The sequence below is a fragment of the Callithrix jacchus genome, chromosome 1, assembly GCF_049354715.1.
Source record: "Callithrix jacchus isolate 240 chromosome 1, calJac240_pri, whole genome shotgun sequence".
Taxonomy (NCBI): Eukaryota; Metazoa; Chordata; class Mammalia; order Primates; family Cebidae; genus Callithrix; species Callithrix jacchus.
In genome coordinates this window covers 86,683,944-86,702,818 of record NC_133502.1, presented here as the reverse complement: position 1 = coordinate 86,702,818, position 18,875 = coordinate 86,683,944, and the positions used below count along the sequence as shown (strand labels likewise).

Below are 18,875 nucleotides of genomic sequence, written 5' to 3'. Positions count from 1 at the left end.
GCTCATGGCTGTAATCCTAGCTACTTGGGAGGCTGAGGCAGGAGAATTGCTTGAACTCAGGAGGAAGAGGTTGCAATGAGACAAAATCATGCCATTGCACTCTAGCCTGAGCAACAGAGGAGACTTCATCTCAGGAAAATGAAAGAAAATTTGTTGCACTTTCTATGTACTTAATGTACTCTCAGTGTCTATAACATACATGTCATTTAAAAAAGAAGCCAAAATTTCCCAAAGAAGTTGTGTATAACCTTTGTGGGGAGTTTGTATGTATCCACTTATTTCTGCAGTTGAGGTGAGGATGATGAAAATGAACAGATAAAAGAAGCTATGGTTTTCTTACTTCTTTGATACCCTATGTATTTACTGAGAAGAACTTTGCATAGCAGCAAGAATGGAATTCAAAGGAACTGTGTACTGTAAAATTTAGGATTGAAAAGACATTTAGGAAGACATCTGATTTCAAGAGAATCTCATCCCTTTACTGTCCTGAACAGATAACAGATAACAGATAAACTGGCTGGCATATTTACCAGGTACATGACATTGTATGGACAGTTTCTTAGCCATGTTATTGCTTTGTGGTTTGAATGAGTGCTTGTGTTGGACTTGAGTAGGAATTTTTTGAGATAAGAAAATTGCTCATATAAAGATGTGACAATAATTAAAGGCTTGATAAACATATTGAATATTGTCTCTCCAATTCATTATTTAGATTCATTTTAGAAAGCCTCTTTGAGTGCAGAGAATACAGTGAGAACTTGCCTTAGATTAACTTTTGTTTTTGCTAAGAATAAGAATGGGTTTGCTAAGTCAAATAGTGACCATTTGGATGGTTTGGATGGTTGCTAAGAAAGCTGTTGTTAGGGGCATTTTTGATAAGGGCATATTATTGGTAAGGTTATTGTTCTTAAGGTTGTTGCTATGATTTGGATATTTGTCCCCTCCAAACCTCATGTTGAAATTTGATCCCCAGTGTTGGCCATGGGGCCTAATAGGAGGTGGTTCTTATTAATAGGTTAATCCCCTTCCTTGACGGTGAGTCTTCTAGCAGTTCTTGCCAGAGATGGTTGTTAAAACGAGCCTGAGACCTTTCTCCTTTCTCTCTCCCTCTCTCTTTCTCTCTAACATCATGTGAGCCCTGCACACACCAGCTCCCCTTCATTTTCTGCCATGAGTAGAAGCAGCCCGAAGCCCTCAGCTGACTCAGATGCCCAATCTTGAACTTCCCAGCCATCAGATTTGAGAACCAAGTAGATGTTTTTTCCTTATAAATTACTCATCCTCAGGTCTTTCTTTCAAGCAACACAACAAAATAGTGTAAGTCAGGTGTTGATGTCAAAAAAGTTTTGTAAGGGTATTGTTCTTTAAGGCCTTGAAGTTAAGGGTATTTTGTGCCAGGAAAGCTTTGCTAAGGGTGCTATTGCTTTAACCAGTGTTTCTAAGGAAACTATTGCTAAAAAGTCATTTTTTTTTTCTCAGAGTATTATTCCTAAGGACTTAATCGCTAAGTGAGGGGTTAGTAATAATATTTTTGTCAAGGGGACTGCGGCTAAGGAAGTCATTGCTGAGGTTCTTTTGTTAAGGATGCTGTTCTTAAAGGCACTTTCTTTGTTTTGTTTTGTTTGAGACAGGGTCTTACTCTGTCACTCAAGCTGGAGTGCAGTGGCATGATCATGGCTCACTGCACACTTGAACTCCTGAGCTCAAAGTGATGCTCCTCCCTCAGTCTCCAAAGCAACTGGGACAACAGGTACACACCATCATGCCTAGTGTATTAGTCTGTTCTCATATTGCTAATATAGACATACCCAAGACTGGGTAACTTTTAAAGGAGAGACGTTTAATTGACTCACAGTCCCCATGGCTGGGGAGGCCTCACAATCATGGCAGAAGGCAAAAGAGGAGCAAAGTTACATCTTACAAGGTGGCAGGCAAGAGAGCTTGTGCAGGGGAACTCCCCTTTATAAAACCATCTGATTTTCTGAGACTTATTCACTGCCACGAGAACAGCATGGGAAAGACCCACCCCCATGGTTCAGTTACCTCCCATTGGGCCCCTCCCATAACGTGGGAATTATGGAAGCCACAATTCAAGATGAGATTTGGGTGGGGTGGGGATACAGTCAAACCACATCACCTAGCTAGATTTTTAATTATTTTTTTTTTGTAGAGATGAGATCTCACTATGCTCCCCAACCTGGTCTTGAATCTCTGGTCTAAGGCAATCCCCCCATCCTCTGCTCTCGAAGTGCTGGAATTGTAGGCATGAGCCACTGTGCCTAGCCAAAGGCATTGATTTTAATGTTGCTGTTGGATGTTTCTGCTAAAGATGCTGTCACTAAGAATATTGTGGCCATGGCTACTGTTGCAGAGGCTACTGTTCCTAAGAATATTGGTGCTTAGGTTGTTGCTAAGGAAAGAGTGTTGAATTTAAGAAAATTGTTGTTATGGGCCATTTTCCTAGGGTCATTGTTCTTAAAGACCTTGACAGTAAGAGTGTTGAAAAAATTACCTTAGGACATTTTGTAAGGACACTGTGCTAAAGGTATCATTAGAATGGTTACCTCTAATGGTTTTGATGTTAAGGGCCCTGATGCTAAAAACACATTTAGGTAATTTTTACTAAAACTCATTATTGCTAAGAATGTTGATGTTAGGTACATTATTGCAAGGCACTTTTACAAAGTATCTTGTTGCTAAAGTGATCATTGCTAAAGGCATTATTGCTAAGGACACTGTTTCTCAGTGAATCCTAAGAGCTTTGTTTGTAAGGGCCATTTTTGCTAAGAACATTGTTTCAAAGGGTGTAGAAGTTAAACACATTATTACTGAAATAACTGAAAGAAGTTATTTTTAAGTACATTCGGTAAAGGCATCTTACCTAAGGGTGTTACTGCTGAGAGCACTGTTTTAAGGCACTGAGGCTAAGGGCATTGTTGCTGAAGGGGTTGATATTAAGGCCACTTGTTATGAAAGGCCATTGTGTCTAAGTATAAGAGTTTCTAAGGACATTGTTTTAAGGGCATTATTTTAAGGGTTATTGTTGCTAAGACCATTAAAGTCAGTGATGATGTTGTTCCCAAGGGAATGTTAATACGAGCATTGTCTCTAAGAGTATTATTACTAAAGGACTCTGATGCTAAGGACATTGTTGTAAATACATTTTGGTAGAAGGCATTGTTCCTAAGAGGATTCTGGCTAAAGACACTGTTACAAGGGGTATCTTTTATAAGGGTATTGCTGCTAAAGTCGATTTTCCTAAAGGCCATTTTAGCTAAAGGCATTGTTGCTAAGCACACTGTTGTCAAGGATGTTGTTGCTAAGCACACTGTTGTCAAGGATGTTGTTGCTAAGAGTGCTGTTGTTAAGAGCATTATGTTCTAAAGGATCTGTTGCTAAGGAATTGATGACAATTGCATTGTTTCTTATTTATTTATTTATTTTAGAGGGAGCCTTCCTCTGTTGCCCAGGCTAGAGTGTGATGGCAGGATCTCAGCTCACTGCAACCTCCGCCTCCTGGGTTCAAGCAGTTCTCCTGCCTCAGCCTCCTGTGTACCTTGGATTGCAGGCATGTACCACCACACCCAGCTAATTTTTGTATTTTTAGTAGAGATGGGTTTCACTCTGTTGGCCAGGCTGGTCTTGAACTCCTGACTTCAAGTGATCTACCCACCTCAGCCTCCCAAAGTGCTGGGATTATAGGTTTATAGCCCCTGTGCCCCGCCTGTAATTGCATTGTTTCTAAGGGCCTTTGTTAAGGGCACTATGCTAATGTTTTTGCTAAAAGTCATCTTTACAAAGGTTGTGGTCACTAATGTGGTTGTTACTAATGATGTGGCCATGGACCATGTTCCTAAGGACCACTGTGGCTACGGGTGATGTTTCAATTGGCATTGAGAGTAAGGTCACTGTTGCTAAAGAAGTTATTTCTAAGTCCATTGTTCCTGGAGGCATTGTGGTATGGGTGATGTTAGTAAGAGAATTGCTGACAGTCATTGTGGCTAAAGGCATTATTGCTATTGCTAGTGTTTCTAATGATGCTGTTGCTACTGGCAGTGATCCTAACTCTCTTGTTGCTAAGAGCATTGTTAATGAGGGTATTATTCCTATGTATATTGTTGCTTAGGATATCATTGCTTATAATTTTGTTGTATATCATGGTTGAGGACACTGTTTCTAAGAGCATTGTTCCTAGGGTGTTAATGTTGGCAGGGGACATTTTTGCCAAAGGCATTGTGACTAAAGGCACTGTTATTAAGGGTATTTTCTTCAAAGGGCATTGTTGGTAAGGGGAATTTTCTAAAGTCACTCTTGCTAGACTGTTGCTAAAACCATTTTACTAAGGTTAGTGCTAAGCGCATTATTCCCAAGACTTTATTTTTATGAGCTATTGTTGGTTGCTTAAGTCGTTGTTTCTAAGGGCCAAGAAGGCTGTTGTCAAGGGTGCTGGTCGTAGGGGATTTTACTAATACCAATATTGTTAGGATGTTCTTGCAAAGAGTTGGTTGCTAAGGGCCATTGTTTTTAAGGGTATTACTGGTAAAGCAAGTTTGGATAAGAGCATTGTTGCTAAGGACACTGGTTATAGGGGTGATGCTCATGATTTCTTTTACTAAGGACATTATTAAGAGTGTCAGTTGTTTACAGCTTTCTCGCTAATGGTATTGATTACTGATGTTAAGAGTGTTGATTCTTTTTTTGTTGTTGTTTGCTTTTTTTGAGACAGTCTCACTCTGTTGCCAGACTGGAGTGTAGCAGCATGACCTCAGCTCACTGCAACCTCCACCTCCTGGGTTCAAGCGATTCTTCTGCTTCAGTCTCCCAAATAGCTGGGACTACAGGTGCATGCCACCATGCACAGCTAATTTTTTTGTTTGTGTGTTTTTAGGAGAGATAGGGTTTCACCATGTTGGCGAAAATGGTCTCGATCTCTTGACCTTGTGATCTGCCCACCTTGGCCTCTCAAAGTATTGGGATTACAGGCGTGAGTCACCATGCACAGCCAAGAGTGTTGATTCTATGAGCATTGCCATTCAGAACATTGTCTTCAAGAGCCACTGTTACTAAATTCATTGATATCACATTTATTTTGTTGCTAGGACATTGCTGTAAAGTGTGCTGCTGCTAACCACACTGTTGCTGATGTCATTATTGCTAAAAAGTTGATGTCACTATTACTAAAAGCATTTTTACTAAGGTGCCATTGGTGAGAGTACTATTGTTAATGCCATTATAATGGACATTTTTGCTAAAGGCATTGTTGCTAATTGCTTTATTTCTACTTTTGTTATTGCCAAGGACTGTGATTTTTAAAGGTATTATTTCCAAGACTGTTTTTGCTAAGATATACTAACAGGCCATGGTTTGACCGTTTCCAAAGGACTATGGCAATTCGTAGAGGTAAATGGACGTACCACTGATCCTAAGGGCATTGTTGCTATGGACATTGATTTTAAAGACATTGTTGCCAAGGGCATTGCTGCAATTGGCATACTTCCCACTACTGCTACAGGAAATTATGCTATGGTTTTTGCTTAGAGCTTTGACGGTAAGGTACACCTTTGCTAATGATATTGCTGCAAAGGACATTGTTAGGGGCCATTGTTGTTATGATTGTTGTCTCTAGGGCCATTGTTCCTAAGGGACATTTTTGTTAAGGGTCTTGATGCTAAAGACATTTTTTAAAGGACGTTTTGGTAAATTATTCATGTCTAGCTATTTGTTGCTAAGGTCATTGTTGTTTGGGGTTATTGCTGAGGGCCATGATTGCTAATGTAAGATATTGCTTCTAGGAATGTTAATATCAATCAAAGGTGTTGCCAAGAACAACTGTGGTTTAATGTGGCTGTAGAGACATCAGATGTAGGGAAAAAAAAGAACAACTGTGTCTAATATGTCACAGCTGAGGGCATTTTTCTAATGTCACTGTTGCTTAGATTATGTTGTTAAGAGTCTTTTGGCTAAAAGGGTTAATATTAACAATGTTCATATTAAAATGTTGTTCCTGATGGTGTCTATGCCAAGGGTATTGTTACTAAGGGATTTGTGGCTAAGGGCTGTTAATAAGAGTCATTATCATTGGTGTATTTTTTACAGTGTTGGTGCTAAGGGCAATTGTTCTTAAGGATGTTTTTGCTAAGGGCATGACTGGTAAAGAAATTGTTGCTAAGGCCATCTTTTTCTAAGTGGGTTGGTGCTGATGTGTCCCACACCTTGAAATCACTAGGTCACTGCTCTTTGCCTCTCCCACTCCATGCATCGTATTTCCATTGTATCAGACACCTTTTGACATCGTCAGTATAGGATCTTATTAGAACAGATGAGGCAAGTAAAGCAAAGTGGGCATCTCCCAGGGAACAAATTGTCCAGTGCAAAGTATCAGCCCATTCCAACCTTAGGATGGGTGCCAGGATGATTAGGAGCCTCAGGGTTGAGCTAGTGACCCTGACCCTTTCAGCTCTGAGAACTTAAAACTGGCTGAGCTCTAACTGTAAATGTTTTATCCCATGAGCCATTATCTGTGAGCGATTTTTAAAAAATATTTTTAACTTCATCTGCTTTTCTCCCCTAATGTGTTTCCATTTTGTGGGGACTATAGTGGAAACAGGAAATCATTTATTGTTCTCAAATCTTAAATGTGTCTTTCCAACCTGTCACTGCATGTAACAATCAGATCCATGTTCATGCACAGGATAGTTCCATATATGAAGCATCTCACACTTCAATATGCTCTCTGTGTACAATACTTTTCCACTTAAAATATACACTAGGTTGTGAGGACATTGATAGCCATATTTTCATATATACTTGAAAAAAGAGAGATAAGAAAACTCAAAAATAGCTGTAAAAGAAATCAATACATTTGGAGAATGTGCCTTACTACCAATCAAGGCTTAGAAAGCCAGACTCATCAAGACATCAGTAGAGGCACAGGGAGAGACAAAAGTGCTCACGGGAAAAGACTAGAGGCCCAGAATCACAGTTAGCATTTACATCCATACGGTGCCTTACAGAGGGGACACACGTATCAGTGAGGACAGGAAAGAAAATGTAATGTAGGATTAGCATACTTGGTGTTTAATTGGTTTTAAAATATGTAATTGTTTAATTTAAAATATAAAAAACAACATTTTCAATAGCAACCACAAATGCTATGAACTTAGGGGTAAATCTCATCAAGGATAAAATGTATTTTATAGCCCCCCTCACTATTGTAAGAAATTTAATGTACCCTAAGAGATGAATACTATGGTTTCACCATTTTAAAGGTGAACTTATTCATAAGAGAAAAAAAAGAAAAGCAAATAAATGAAGGTTTATACTACAAATATCAATAGGAAAAGTCAAAATCATAAAAAATATCAATTCCACCCAAATTGTCAATGTAATTCCAGCCAAAACCTCAATCAGATTTCCTAAGTCCTTTATAAGCTGATGTAAAATTAATACAAAAAAACAAACCTCCCACCAAAGAAAAACAAAAACACTCTCATGCAGGAATAACATGAGGGAAGTTATCTACTGGACCTTAAAATGTATGATGAAAATAAATTAATTAAGATTGTTTTGTGTTGACAAGATAGATACAAATAAGCCAATGAAACTGAAGAAACAAAATGGAAACAGATACCTATGAGAGAGTGGAAACAGCAGAGCAATTAGAAAGATGAATATTTTGAAAGCAGTTAAGGCCAGGCTCAGTGGCTTACACCTATAATCCCAGCACTTTGGGAGGCCAAGGCAGGCAGATCACTTGAGGTCAGGAGTTCGAGACCAGCCTGGCCAACATGGTGAAACCCCATCTCTACTAAAAATATAAAAATTAGCGAGGCATGGTGGCATGTTCCTGTGAGAACATGGTGGCATGTTCAGCTACTTGTGAGGCTGAGGCCAGAGAATTGCTTGAACCCAGGAGGCGGAGGTTGCAGTAAGCCCAGATCATGCCACTGCACTCAAGTCTGGGTGACAGAGTGAGACTCCATCTCAAAAATAAACAAAAGAAATAGGCCAGGTGAGATGGCTCATGCCTGTAATCCCAGCACTTTGAGAGGTCGATGTGGCTGATCACAAGGTCAGGAGTTTGAGACCAGCCTGACCAATGTGATAAAACCCCATTTCTACTAAAAATCCAAAAATTAGCCAGGTGTGGTGGCATGCACCTGTAATCCCAGCTACTCAGGAGGCTAAGGCAGGAGAATCGCTTGAACCCAGGAGGTGGAAGTTGCAGTGAGCCAAGATTGCGCCACTGCACTCCAGCCTGGGTAACAGAGTCAGATTCCATCTCAAAAAGAAAAAAAAAAAAGAAGGAAAACGAAAAGCAAGATAAACTACATATTTGAGGCTGGGCGCGGTGGCTCAATCCTGTAATCCCAGCACTTTGGGAGGCCAAGGCGGGTGGATCACAAGGTCAAGAGATCGAGACCATCCTAGTCAACGTGGTGAAATCCCGTGTCTACTAAACATACAAAAAATTAGCTGGGCATGGTGGCGTGTGCCTGTAATCCCAGCTACAGAGGAGGCTGAGGCAGGAGAATTGCCTGAACCCAGGAGGCGGAGGTTGCGGTGAGCCGAGATCACGCCATTGCACTCCAGCCTGGGTAAGAAGAGCGAAACTCCATCTCAAAAAAAAAAAAAAAAAGAATCACTTTTACTTTAAGTTTTAAAATAAAAAGATCTGAAGAGTTTTGTCATAATCCCATTAGTTACCTGCATAGTTTTGTAGCTTAAGACTACGGGGGAAAAGTTACTCAAATCTAAACTTTCTTTAGATAATCTAAACTATCTTTAGATTAGGGGCAATAAAGAAGCCATATCCTGGAAAAAACATTCCAGACACAATTGGACAACTGTGATCAAGTTGAACCAACTCGATCAGGAGAAAGAAGGGGCAGGTGAAGGAGGAAGGCAAAATAAGGACACAAACCGCAGCAGGATATTAGGCTGCGCCTGAGCACCGGCTGAGCGGATGGAGCGCTTTCTCTGTGTTCCCTATGGCTTGTACCAGGGATATGGGAACACAGTACCTTTAGGCCAGCCTGGACTCTCAGGGCACAAACAGCCTGACTGGAGACAAAATATGGGTCCCCCCATTTTCCTGGCTACGCCAGGGCTGCTGGTGCCCACGAACGCCCCTGACTACTGCATGGACCCTTACAAGAGGGTGCAGCTTAAGGCCATTCTCTCCCAGATGAACCCCAGCCTGAGCCTGCGGCTGTGTAAAGCCAACATCAAGGAGGTGGGCGTGCAGGTGAGCCTGCAGGTGGACAAGGCTGTGCAGTGCTCGCTGAGGCCTCGCACCCTGAGCAGCTGCTCCTCCTGGGACATCAGAGACCCCCGGGGCCCCCTGCCAGCCTGCGGGGTCACTTCGCCTGCCACCGGCCACAGGGGCTTGATCCACCTGCGGAGGGGTGAGGATGAGAGGAAGAGCAAGGCATTCCCAGGCCTGTGGAAGCCAGCCACTCGCAGTCACAACCACCAAGGTAAGAAGCTGACAGGCAGGAGGAACCTGGGCAGTTGGAGGAATCAGGAGAGAAAGACGCCTGGAGACACCGCTGCCAAGCCGATCTGGAGGCCTAACTTCCAGGTTTTGGAACCAAAATATGGCTATTTTCACTGCAAAGATTGTAGACCAGGTGGGAGAGTGCTTACGTGTGGTGCATTTCTGGAACTAAAAGAGTTTTTTTTTTATTGAGACAGAGTTTTGTTCTTGTTACCCAGGCTGGAGTGCAAGGGCGATCTCAGCTCACCGCAACCTCCACCTCCTAGGTTCAGGCAATTCTCCTGCCTCAGCCTCCTGAGTAGCTGGGATTACAGGCACGCACTACCATGCCCAGCTAATTTTTGTATTTTTAGTAGAGACGGGGTTTTACCATGTTGAACTGGATGGTCTCGATCTCTTGACCTTGTGATCCACCCGCCTCGGCCTCCCAAAGTGCTGGGATTACAGGTGTGAGCCACCGTGCCCAGCCCCCAAAAGAGTTTGAACCCTTATCTAGTAGAAGCAATCCAATGTCAGACCTGCTCAAAATCTCAATGTTCCTGTCCTCAAAAGAAAAGTCACTGATCTAAGGAGGCCTCATCGACAATAACTGTGTGGTCGCTGCAAAGACAAGAGATTCTCCTGTGGCAATATTTACAGCTTTAAATATGTCATGTGACTTGTACAGGACCCCTGAGCTCTTCTTGTAACTTACTGTGCTGTCTTCCTTTTCTGCAATTCGGTTCTGACCTGGCATTGGAAAATGGACTAGGCTATTGTGCTTTTTGTAGGTTGTGTAACAATTGTACAATGTGAATAGAATAAAATAAATGCATGTGAACTAGAAAAAAAAAATTTTCAGTCACCTCCAGTAACATGGGCATGCCAGATATCTCAGGTTCTGTGTACTCCAAAACCCAGCAGTCCTTTGAGAAACAAGGTTTTCATTCCTTGAAAGTACTCCTGCTGCTTCCTTCACACTTGCTAGGAAGTGGGGGCCCCACAATCTGGCCACAGCTGCTGCCTACCCACCTGCCCCCTTTATGCACATTCTGATCCCCCATCAGCAGCCGCACTCAGATCCTTCACCATCACCTGCAGCAGGATGCCCAGACAGGCAGTGGGCAATGTAGCCAGACCAGCTCCATCCCGCAGAAGCCCCAGACCAACAAGTCTGCCTACAACAGCTACAGCTGGGGGGCCAACTGAGGCCCTGACCTTCTTCTCCCAGTCCCATCTTCTGAGAGGGCTTCTCAGCCTGGAAACTATGGAAACAGCATCAAAGAGAAAGGAATTTGGGGGGTTTCCGCTGCCCCCCCACCCCCGGCGGCCCATCCCATGCCTCAGCTTCATGTCTGTCCCATTCCTATACTGTCCCCACCCTGTTGTATGTATTACGGGATATGTATTTTCTCCTTTTTTTTCCCCCCTTCCTTTCCTTCGCCCCTCTTGCATTCAAGATTGTGAAAGTTTGCTGTGGGCCCCGCACTTCCTTTGCTTCCTCCTGTTCACTCTGGTGGTGTACGGATGAGGTGGGGAGGTGGGACCCCCAAATATATATCAGCCCAATAGCCCTAAGTCTCCTTTATTATTAGGACAACAGCAGCAGAAAATGGCGTCATGAATATGAACAGCATTGTCAGATGAATTAGTTGAAGTGTTTTTTTTTTTTTGTACTGTGTCCTCAAATTTAATGAATTAATCTGTCTTGTATATGTAAAAAGAAAACCTCTAAAAAAAATCTCAATTGATCAGGGAGAAAAAATAGTGTATAAAATATGTGGCACTTGATGTTGGCATTATAGGATACTTTAAATTCACAACCCCTCAGCAGTGATTACGGTTCTTTCAAATCTGTGCATTCTGATTGCCTATTGATTATATGTTGTTGAAAGCCAAATGATTCTGTCAAACTAAGAGTGATTTGTTGTAAAAGGCTGTGACCAATAATTATGGGGGTGGAGTGGACTGCTGTAAAAGTTAAGCCCAGCAGACCTGGAATTAGTGTGAGCTAAAGTGTCTGTATATCAAGGAATAAAACATACTGATTAATACTGCTGTTTTGCAACCATGAGTCCAAGATGTTTTGGAGCAGGTTTTAAAAGTGTGTCAGCAGCATTTACCATTAGCAGTGAGGCTGATGATTTATGCCTGGTCTCATTGGAACGTTCAGAGTCCTCTGCTGTTAAATTAAGGCTTGTTGCCTAGCAAGAATATGCCTACATGTCCAGCAGGGTGTAAGAAACACCGGCAGAGAATCCATTTGGGGGTTTCTGATGTGTTTTCTGCACATGTTGATTCCTTATCTGATAGTGAAATTTTGTTCATAAAACACTTACACAAGGAAAAATGGAGTTAATGCATGGTTCTTACCCAGCCCCCTTGCTGGAGGCAGCCTTTAGCTGCAATGTAAATACTGACTAATTGTATTGCTGTGTTGTAATCTTGCCCTTAATAAATGGTAGATATTTAAGTACTGTCATTTTGGGCCCTGTGAGCCTTCCTTAGCAATTGACTCTTGTTTAATTGTCACTGTTAATGTACCACATTTTTTGGTAATGTGGCAGTTCTGTAGTCTTAGGCCTTTTGACCATTTCTCAAGGTGTCACCTGTTTTGCTCCCTAGGGAGTTACCTGTTCATAACTGACAGAGAAAATGTAGCTTCTGAGGCTTCCACTTTAGGTTATCCTTTTCTGAGCCCCAACATGATCATGAAATAGAAAAGCACAATAGGGAACAACTAGTGAAATCTGAAAAAACAAAATGTGTCTACTCAATAATGTTATCAATGTTTTGTAGTTATAAAAACATACCATAGTAATATGTTAATGGGGAAAGGGGATGAGGAGTATATATAAACTATCATTGTAATTTTTCTGTAAATATATTCTCAAATTAATTTTTTTTTAAAGTGTGCCTTTTCATCTATATTTTTCTGAAAATTAAGCATGTAGAAAGACATGCTTTTGGCCCTCATTTCCCTTGGGCACTGGGTAGTAAGCTCAAGTAGCATCAGGGTGTCAGAGACAAAGAAGAATAAAGAAGGAAACATATTTCTGTAACAGATGGCACCTTTCTGCCAAGAATGATAAGTACCTGAGGAAGGTAAGCAGTGTCAGGGCCACTCTCAGACCAACTCCTTCATCATCCTTCCCTTTTTTTTTTTTTTTTTTTGAGATGGAGTTTCACTCTCGTTACCCAGGCTGGAATGCAATGGCGCAATCTTGGCTCATCGCTACCTCTGCCTCCTGGGTTCAGGCAATTCTCCTGCCTCAGCCTCCCAAGTAGCTGGGATTACAGGCGTGCACCACAATGCCCAGCTAGTTTTTTGTATTTTTAGAGACGGGGTTTCACCATGTTGACCAGGATGGTCTCAATCTCTTGACCTCGTGATCCACCCGCCTTGGCCTCCCAAAGTGCTGGGATTACAGGCTTGAGCCACCACACCGGGCCCATCCTTTTCTTTTTTATGAGCTGCCCAAAGCTCATATGTCTTCCCTCAGTGTCTGAGTCCTCGTCCAAAGGTGGGCTCTTAATCATGGCTCATTTTTGCAGTGATGCCATTCATTTAACTGTTAACAACAGTGTCAAGGAAATACTTGTCCTCTAACTAATTCTAAAGTTGCCATCATTCTCCCTCACACTGTCCTTCCTCAATGTAACATGAATGGGAATTAGAGACATTTTTCTCAGGTCAGCTGATTTACTGTCTTCATGTTCAACCTACCAGATCAAACATGCAGAAAGCAACATGCTCAGCGCTGAGAGAAATTGTTACTGGTCTAGATTTTAAAAATGATTTTGTCCACTTTCTTTTATGTGCTCATCAAACCGTAGGCTAAAATGATGGCACATTAACTAAATGCTTTCTTGGCTAAAATTATGTCACACTGTATTGTCTTACTGAAAGTGTCTGCTCTTTTGTACCAGGACTGTACTTCTAGGACCAAGTAGCCCTTTCATTCCGATTCAAACCTGCTGTCTTAGTTTGGCAGAAATACCACTGGTTTGCAATGCAGTGTGAGTAGGCATCATGATGTTGGAGGAAAATATTCCAAACAGGATGCCAAGACTATATGCATACAATGGAGGAGAGGACACAACTTACTTTATAATTGCTCTGTGGAAAATGAATCAGTAGAGTGGGATAAAATAAAGGCAAAAAAAAAAAAGTATGTAAGAATCACCATGCCCCACTCCCATCCACCTGATTAACACACATACACATAAGGTGGTTGGAGAAATCTCAGTGATCTCCAAGGTCCTAGTAAAACTAGGCAAGACTAGTTTTAGGACTAGACTAATTAATATACAGACATAGTGGGCAGGCCAAAATCTAACAGCATCAAGTTTAGGGAAGCCATCAGAGGATACAGTCACTCAGAAAAGGAAGTGGACAGGCCCAGTGCAGGTTCGGCTCTTGGTGCCTACTAGAACTCACCAGTGAGTTTATATAACGTATATATACAAACTCAAAGATGTTCCACATAGCTCAGACTATTCACATTTATTTGTATTCTCCACAGAATTCAAATTACTCCATTTTTAACCTCACATTCTACAGTGAGTTTGTCTACAGGTAAATATTCTTATAAATGTTCTATAAAATTTTTGATATTACAAAACAAAAGCTTTGGTAAGTCAGTTCTAGGTGAATATTTTATCTCCAATTCTAAAACTGGTATATATCCTCCGAAAAAAATACCTTGGAAAAATGTCATTTATTCAAAATATGAAATTTTATTATAATTATTTGATGTTTAATGCAATTCAACTTTGTGAAGGCTTTTGTGTTTTTCCCTAGAATTTCTGATTTTTAATGAAGGCTCCTGATCATAGTGGATGTTGATAAGTTTTCTTCTTCATGTGAAGTCTCTGATTCACAATAAACTGATTATAGTTTTTCTAAAACTGATTATATTCCTAAGGTTTCATCTCAGTTTTACAGAAAGTTTAGGCTAAACTATATGCATTTAACTAATAAGCCAAACTTGTAAGAGCTTAACAGACTATAAACTTAATTCTTGCTTTATAATAACAAAAACAAAACCCTGGTGAAGACCCAGAAGTGAATTCTGTTCCAGTTATTCAGATTCTAGCTTCTTTTACCTGTGCTCTATGGTTTTCAACACATAGGACCCAACATTGCTGCACAAATAGCCTCCAATCCATCTTATCCACCAGGAAGACTCTGAGGTGTTTTTATGGGCCAAGATTAAATGTAATATGTATCATTAGCACCACATTCCATGGTCAGTCCTACCTGGATGAATGGCATACTGGGATTTTTCAACAAGCTATGAGCCTAATGGAAAAGGAAATAAGGGAAACTAGTTTCCAGCCCATGTGACATGAATTTCTGTACTGCATGTTATGTAGTTAAGGTACGAGTTCCTTCAGGACTTCCCAAATTCATTACATGCTAGGGTTTTCTCTCTAGTATGCATTCTGGTGTGATGTACTCTAAGAGCTGCCTTACGGACAAAAGTTTTCCCACATTCACCACATTCATAGGGTTTCTCCCCTGTGTGAATTCTCTGGTGTACTCTGAGAGTTGAATTTTGGGCAAAAGCCTTCCCACATTCATTACACCCATAGGGCTTCTCCCCTGTGTGAATTCTCTGGTGTGCACAAAGGTGTGATTTCTGGGAGAATGTTTTCCCACAATCGTGACATTCATAGGATTTCTCCCCTGTGTGAATTCTTTGATGTACTCTGAGGGTTGAGTTATGGGCAAATGGCTTCCCACATACATTACATTCGTAGGGTTTCTCCCCTGTATGAACTCTCTGATGTGCACTAACATATGACTTCTCAGAGAAGGTTTTGCCACATTCATTACATTCATAGGGTTTCTCCCCTGAGCGAGTTCTAAGATGTGCTCTGAGATGTGATGTCTTGGAGAAGGTCTTCCCACATTCATTACATTCATAGGGTTTCTCCCCTGTGTGAATTCTATGATGTGCCCTGAGGGCTGAATTATCAGCAAATGTTTTCCTGCATTCATTACATTCATAGGGTTTTTCCCCAGTATGAATTCTCTGATGTGCACAGAGGTGTGTTCTTTGGGAGAAAGTTTTCCCACATTCATTACATTCATAGGGTTTCTCCCCTGTGTGAATTCTTTGATGCACTATGAGGGCTGCCTTATACACAAAAGTTTTCCCACATGTGTTACATTCATAGGGTTTTTCCCCTCTGTGAATTCTCTCATGTCCACTGAGGTATGATTTCTGGGAGAAAGTTTTCCCACACTTGCTACATTCATAGGGTTTCTCCCCGGTGTGAATTCTCCAATGTGTACTGAGGCATGTCTTCTGGAAAAAGGTTTTCCCACATTCATTACATTCATAGAGCTTCTCCCTTGTGTGGATGTTCTGATGTGCTCTAAGGGCTGAATTATGGGCAAACGTTTTCTCACATTCATTACATTCATAGGGTTTTGCCCCTGTGTGAATTCTCTGATGTATTTTGAGGGCTGAATTATGGGCAAAAGTTTTCTCACAGTCACTACATTCATAGGGTTTTCTACCTGTGTGAACTCTCTGATGTGCCCTCAGAGCTGAATTGTAGGTGAAAGATCTCCCACATTCATTACATTCATAGGGTTTCTCCCCTGTATGAATTCTTTGATGTGCCTTGAGAACAGAAATATGGGCAAAAGACTTTCCACATTCATGACATTCATAAGGTTTCTCCCCTGTGTGAATTCTATGATGTGCTCTGAGGGATGAATTATGGGCAAAAGTTTTTTCACAGTCACTGCATTCATAGGGCTTCTCACCTGTATGAATTCTTTGATGTGCCCTCAGAGCTGAGTTATAGGTAAAAGATTTCCCACAGTCATTACATTCATAGGGTTTCTCCCCTATATGAACTCTCTGATGTACACTGATGTGTGTCTTGTGAGAGAAAGTTTTCTCACATTCAACACATTTGTGGGGTTTTTCACCTGTGTGAATTCTCTGATGTGCTCTGAGATGTGATGTCTCGGAGTAAGTTTTTCCACATTCGATACATTCATAGGGTTTTTCCCCAATGAGAATTCTCTGATGTCCTTTGAGATGTGATGTCTTCCCATATTCACTACCATCACAGAGTTTCATCTCTGCATCTGTTTTCTGGTGTCCTATGAGGGGTGACTTGTAAGATCTCCCACAGCCATTGTTATCACAAAGTTTCTCTTTTACATGAATTCTCAAATGTTTACTGAGGTTTGAATTCTGACAGAAAGCTTTCCCACATTCATTACATCCATAAAGTTTCAATCCCACATAAGTTCCAGGATGCTGAATAGAGTGTGAACTTGAACAAAAGGATTTCCCAAATTCCTCATATTGGTAAGGTTTCTCTCCTGAATGGGTCCTCTGATGCTGAATGAGGTGTGCTTTCTGGTAAAAAAATTTTCTGCATTTCCCATGTTCATCGGAAAGGTGGAATTTCTCTTCTGTGTGAATTCTCTGATGTTCTGTAAAGTCTAATTTCTGGTAGAGGGCATTTGAGCATTCATTATATTCACTAAATTTATCTCCAGTTTGTGTTTTCTGATGTACTACCTGGGCTAAGCTCTGGCTAAAATTTTCTTCACATTTATTGCTTTCAAAAGTACTCTGTCCTGAAATAGTTCTCTGTGATTGAGTGAGGGGTGACCTCCTACCGAAATTAATCCCCCTTTCATTACCTTCATAGTGTGTCATAGCCATGTGAACTTTATTGTATTCAACAATGGTAGTTTTGTCACAGGATGTCCCATATTCATTAAGATCAGAGCATTTTCCCCTTGTGTCAGTTCTCATGTAGTTAAATAAAATGGTTTTATCAAAGTTTTTTCTAAATTCATCATCCTTACAGGACTTTTCTCCTGTTGGAAAACTCTTAGGTGTAATACAAATTGTCTTATCATATAATTCTTGTCCAGATCCATCACATTCAAGAGATCCCTCCAAAATTTGAAATTTCCAATGCTGATCTTTCTTATAACTGCAAGTTTTCACATTTTTACCATGTTCATAAGATTTTTCTCCAGGATGAGCTTTCTCACATTTAATATCAAGCTGCAATTTCTCACATACATTCATGTATTTAGCCTTCTTTCTTGAATATTTTCTTTCACTTATAATATATTTAGAGGTAATTGGCAAATTCATTCTATGTGAGTCACATTTACAGGGTATTTTTTCTGAAAACTCCGGAGCTATTTCCAGATCAAATGTTTTTTCTAAAACTTTCTGTCCTTCTTTACTCCATGTTTCATCAGCATCATCAATGAATATCTCTTTCCACAGAGGTTTTTCTTGTTTTTCCCAGATCCCTTTGATGTGATCATCAACTTTAAAATGTCCTAAAATGAGAAAAATTGAAACATACTATAAATCTTACATTTCTCATGAAGAAGAACTTATACTCATGTTTCGGTTTTGGTTTTTGAGACAGGGTATTGCTCTGTCACCCAGACTGGAGTGCAGTGGTGACAGCATAGCTCACTGCAACCTTGAACTCCTAGGCTCAAGCAATCTTCCCACTTCAGCCTCCCTACTAGGTGGGAGTACAGGGGTATGCCACCATGCTCAGCTAATTATTTTGTTTTATGTTAGTAGAGACAGAATCTTGCTATGTTGCCCTGGCTGATTTTAAACTCCTGAGCTCAAGTGATCCTCCCACCTTGACCTCCCAAAGTGCTGGGATTACAGGCATGAGCCACTGTGCCCAGTCCATGTTTTGTTATATATTTTATTCTATTGTTTCTGTCATGTTTCCAAAGATTAAATAATTTATGCACACAGACAGATTCTCTCCTCAGCCATGCTGTTTATAAATAGGAATTATTTCCAGGACCAATCAAGGCAGAGTAGCCCCTTTCCTCCCATGTCTTCCCTCTTACAATTAAAAATCCCTAGGCAAAAAAACAAATATACAAATACACAAAGACTATGAAATGGAAAGAAAGTAGACTTGAGACTTAAGATATGACATAGTGGAGAATTCCCAGGCTATTCTATATACTAGATGGGTGCTGTAGAAGCCTGAAATCCTGCACTGACAGGCACAGACACAAAGAAAAGCCTGCTCCTTCCAGCTAGAGGTCTGAGAAAATGGTAGTCTAACAGAACAGGAAACACTTTCAATATTTCTCATGCTCAGGCCAAACCAAAACGATACAATCCTGGTGTTTTCATGGAGACTGAGCAGGGAGTTAATTTTCCCCTGCCATAGATACAGGGGATCTGCGTGCTCTGGTATGTTTCCTTTCATGAGCCATGAAGAATCCTGAGAAAGTTCCATTCTAGGGATACACGAGGAGATTGTAACAGCAGCCTATGCCAAAATTCTGCCTAGAACCAAATTTTTATCTTATTTATAAAACAAATGTCTTAATCTGAAAGGGTAAGAATAAATA

General features: G+C 40.8%; 2 protein-coding genes and 1 pseudogene across 8 annotated transcripts in view; 2 read left to right on the top strand and 1 right to left on the bottom strand.

The window, feature by feature from the left end:
• LOC144579231 (uncharacterized) overlaps positions 1-18,875 on the top strand; it is a 50,791-nt gene that overhangs the window by 10,504 nt on the left and 21,412 nt on the right. The window lies entirely within an intron of this gene.
• Positions 3,320-14,619, top strand: LOC100400097 (protein ZAR1-like; annotated as a pseudogene). Its single transcript, XR_013526355.1, has 2 exons — positions 3,320-9,697; positions 9,954-14,619. The product of XR_013526355.1 is annotated as a protein ZAR1-like (transcript).
• ZNF658 (zinc finger protein 658) overlaps positions 14,199-18,875 on the bottom strand; it is a 45,734-nt gene continuing 41,057 nt past the window's right edge. For all 6 annotated transcript variants that reach the window (XM_035301624.3, XM_035301659.3, XM_035301647.3 and 3 more), the window contains one exon: positions 14,199-17,819. In XM_035301624.3, coding sequence (XP_035157515.2) covers positions 14,875-17,819 — 2,945 coding nt within the window. In that variant the 3' untranslated portion in view covers positions 14,199-14,874. The remainder of the gene's footprint in view (positions 17,820-18,875) is intronic.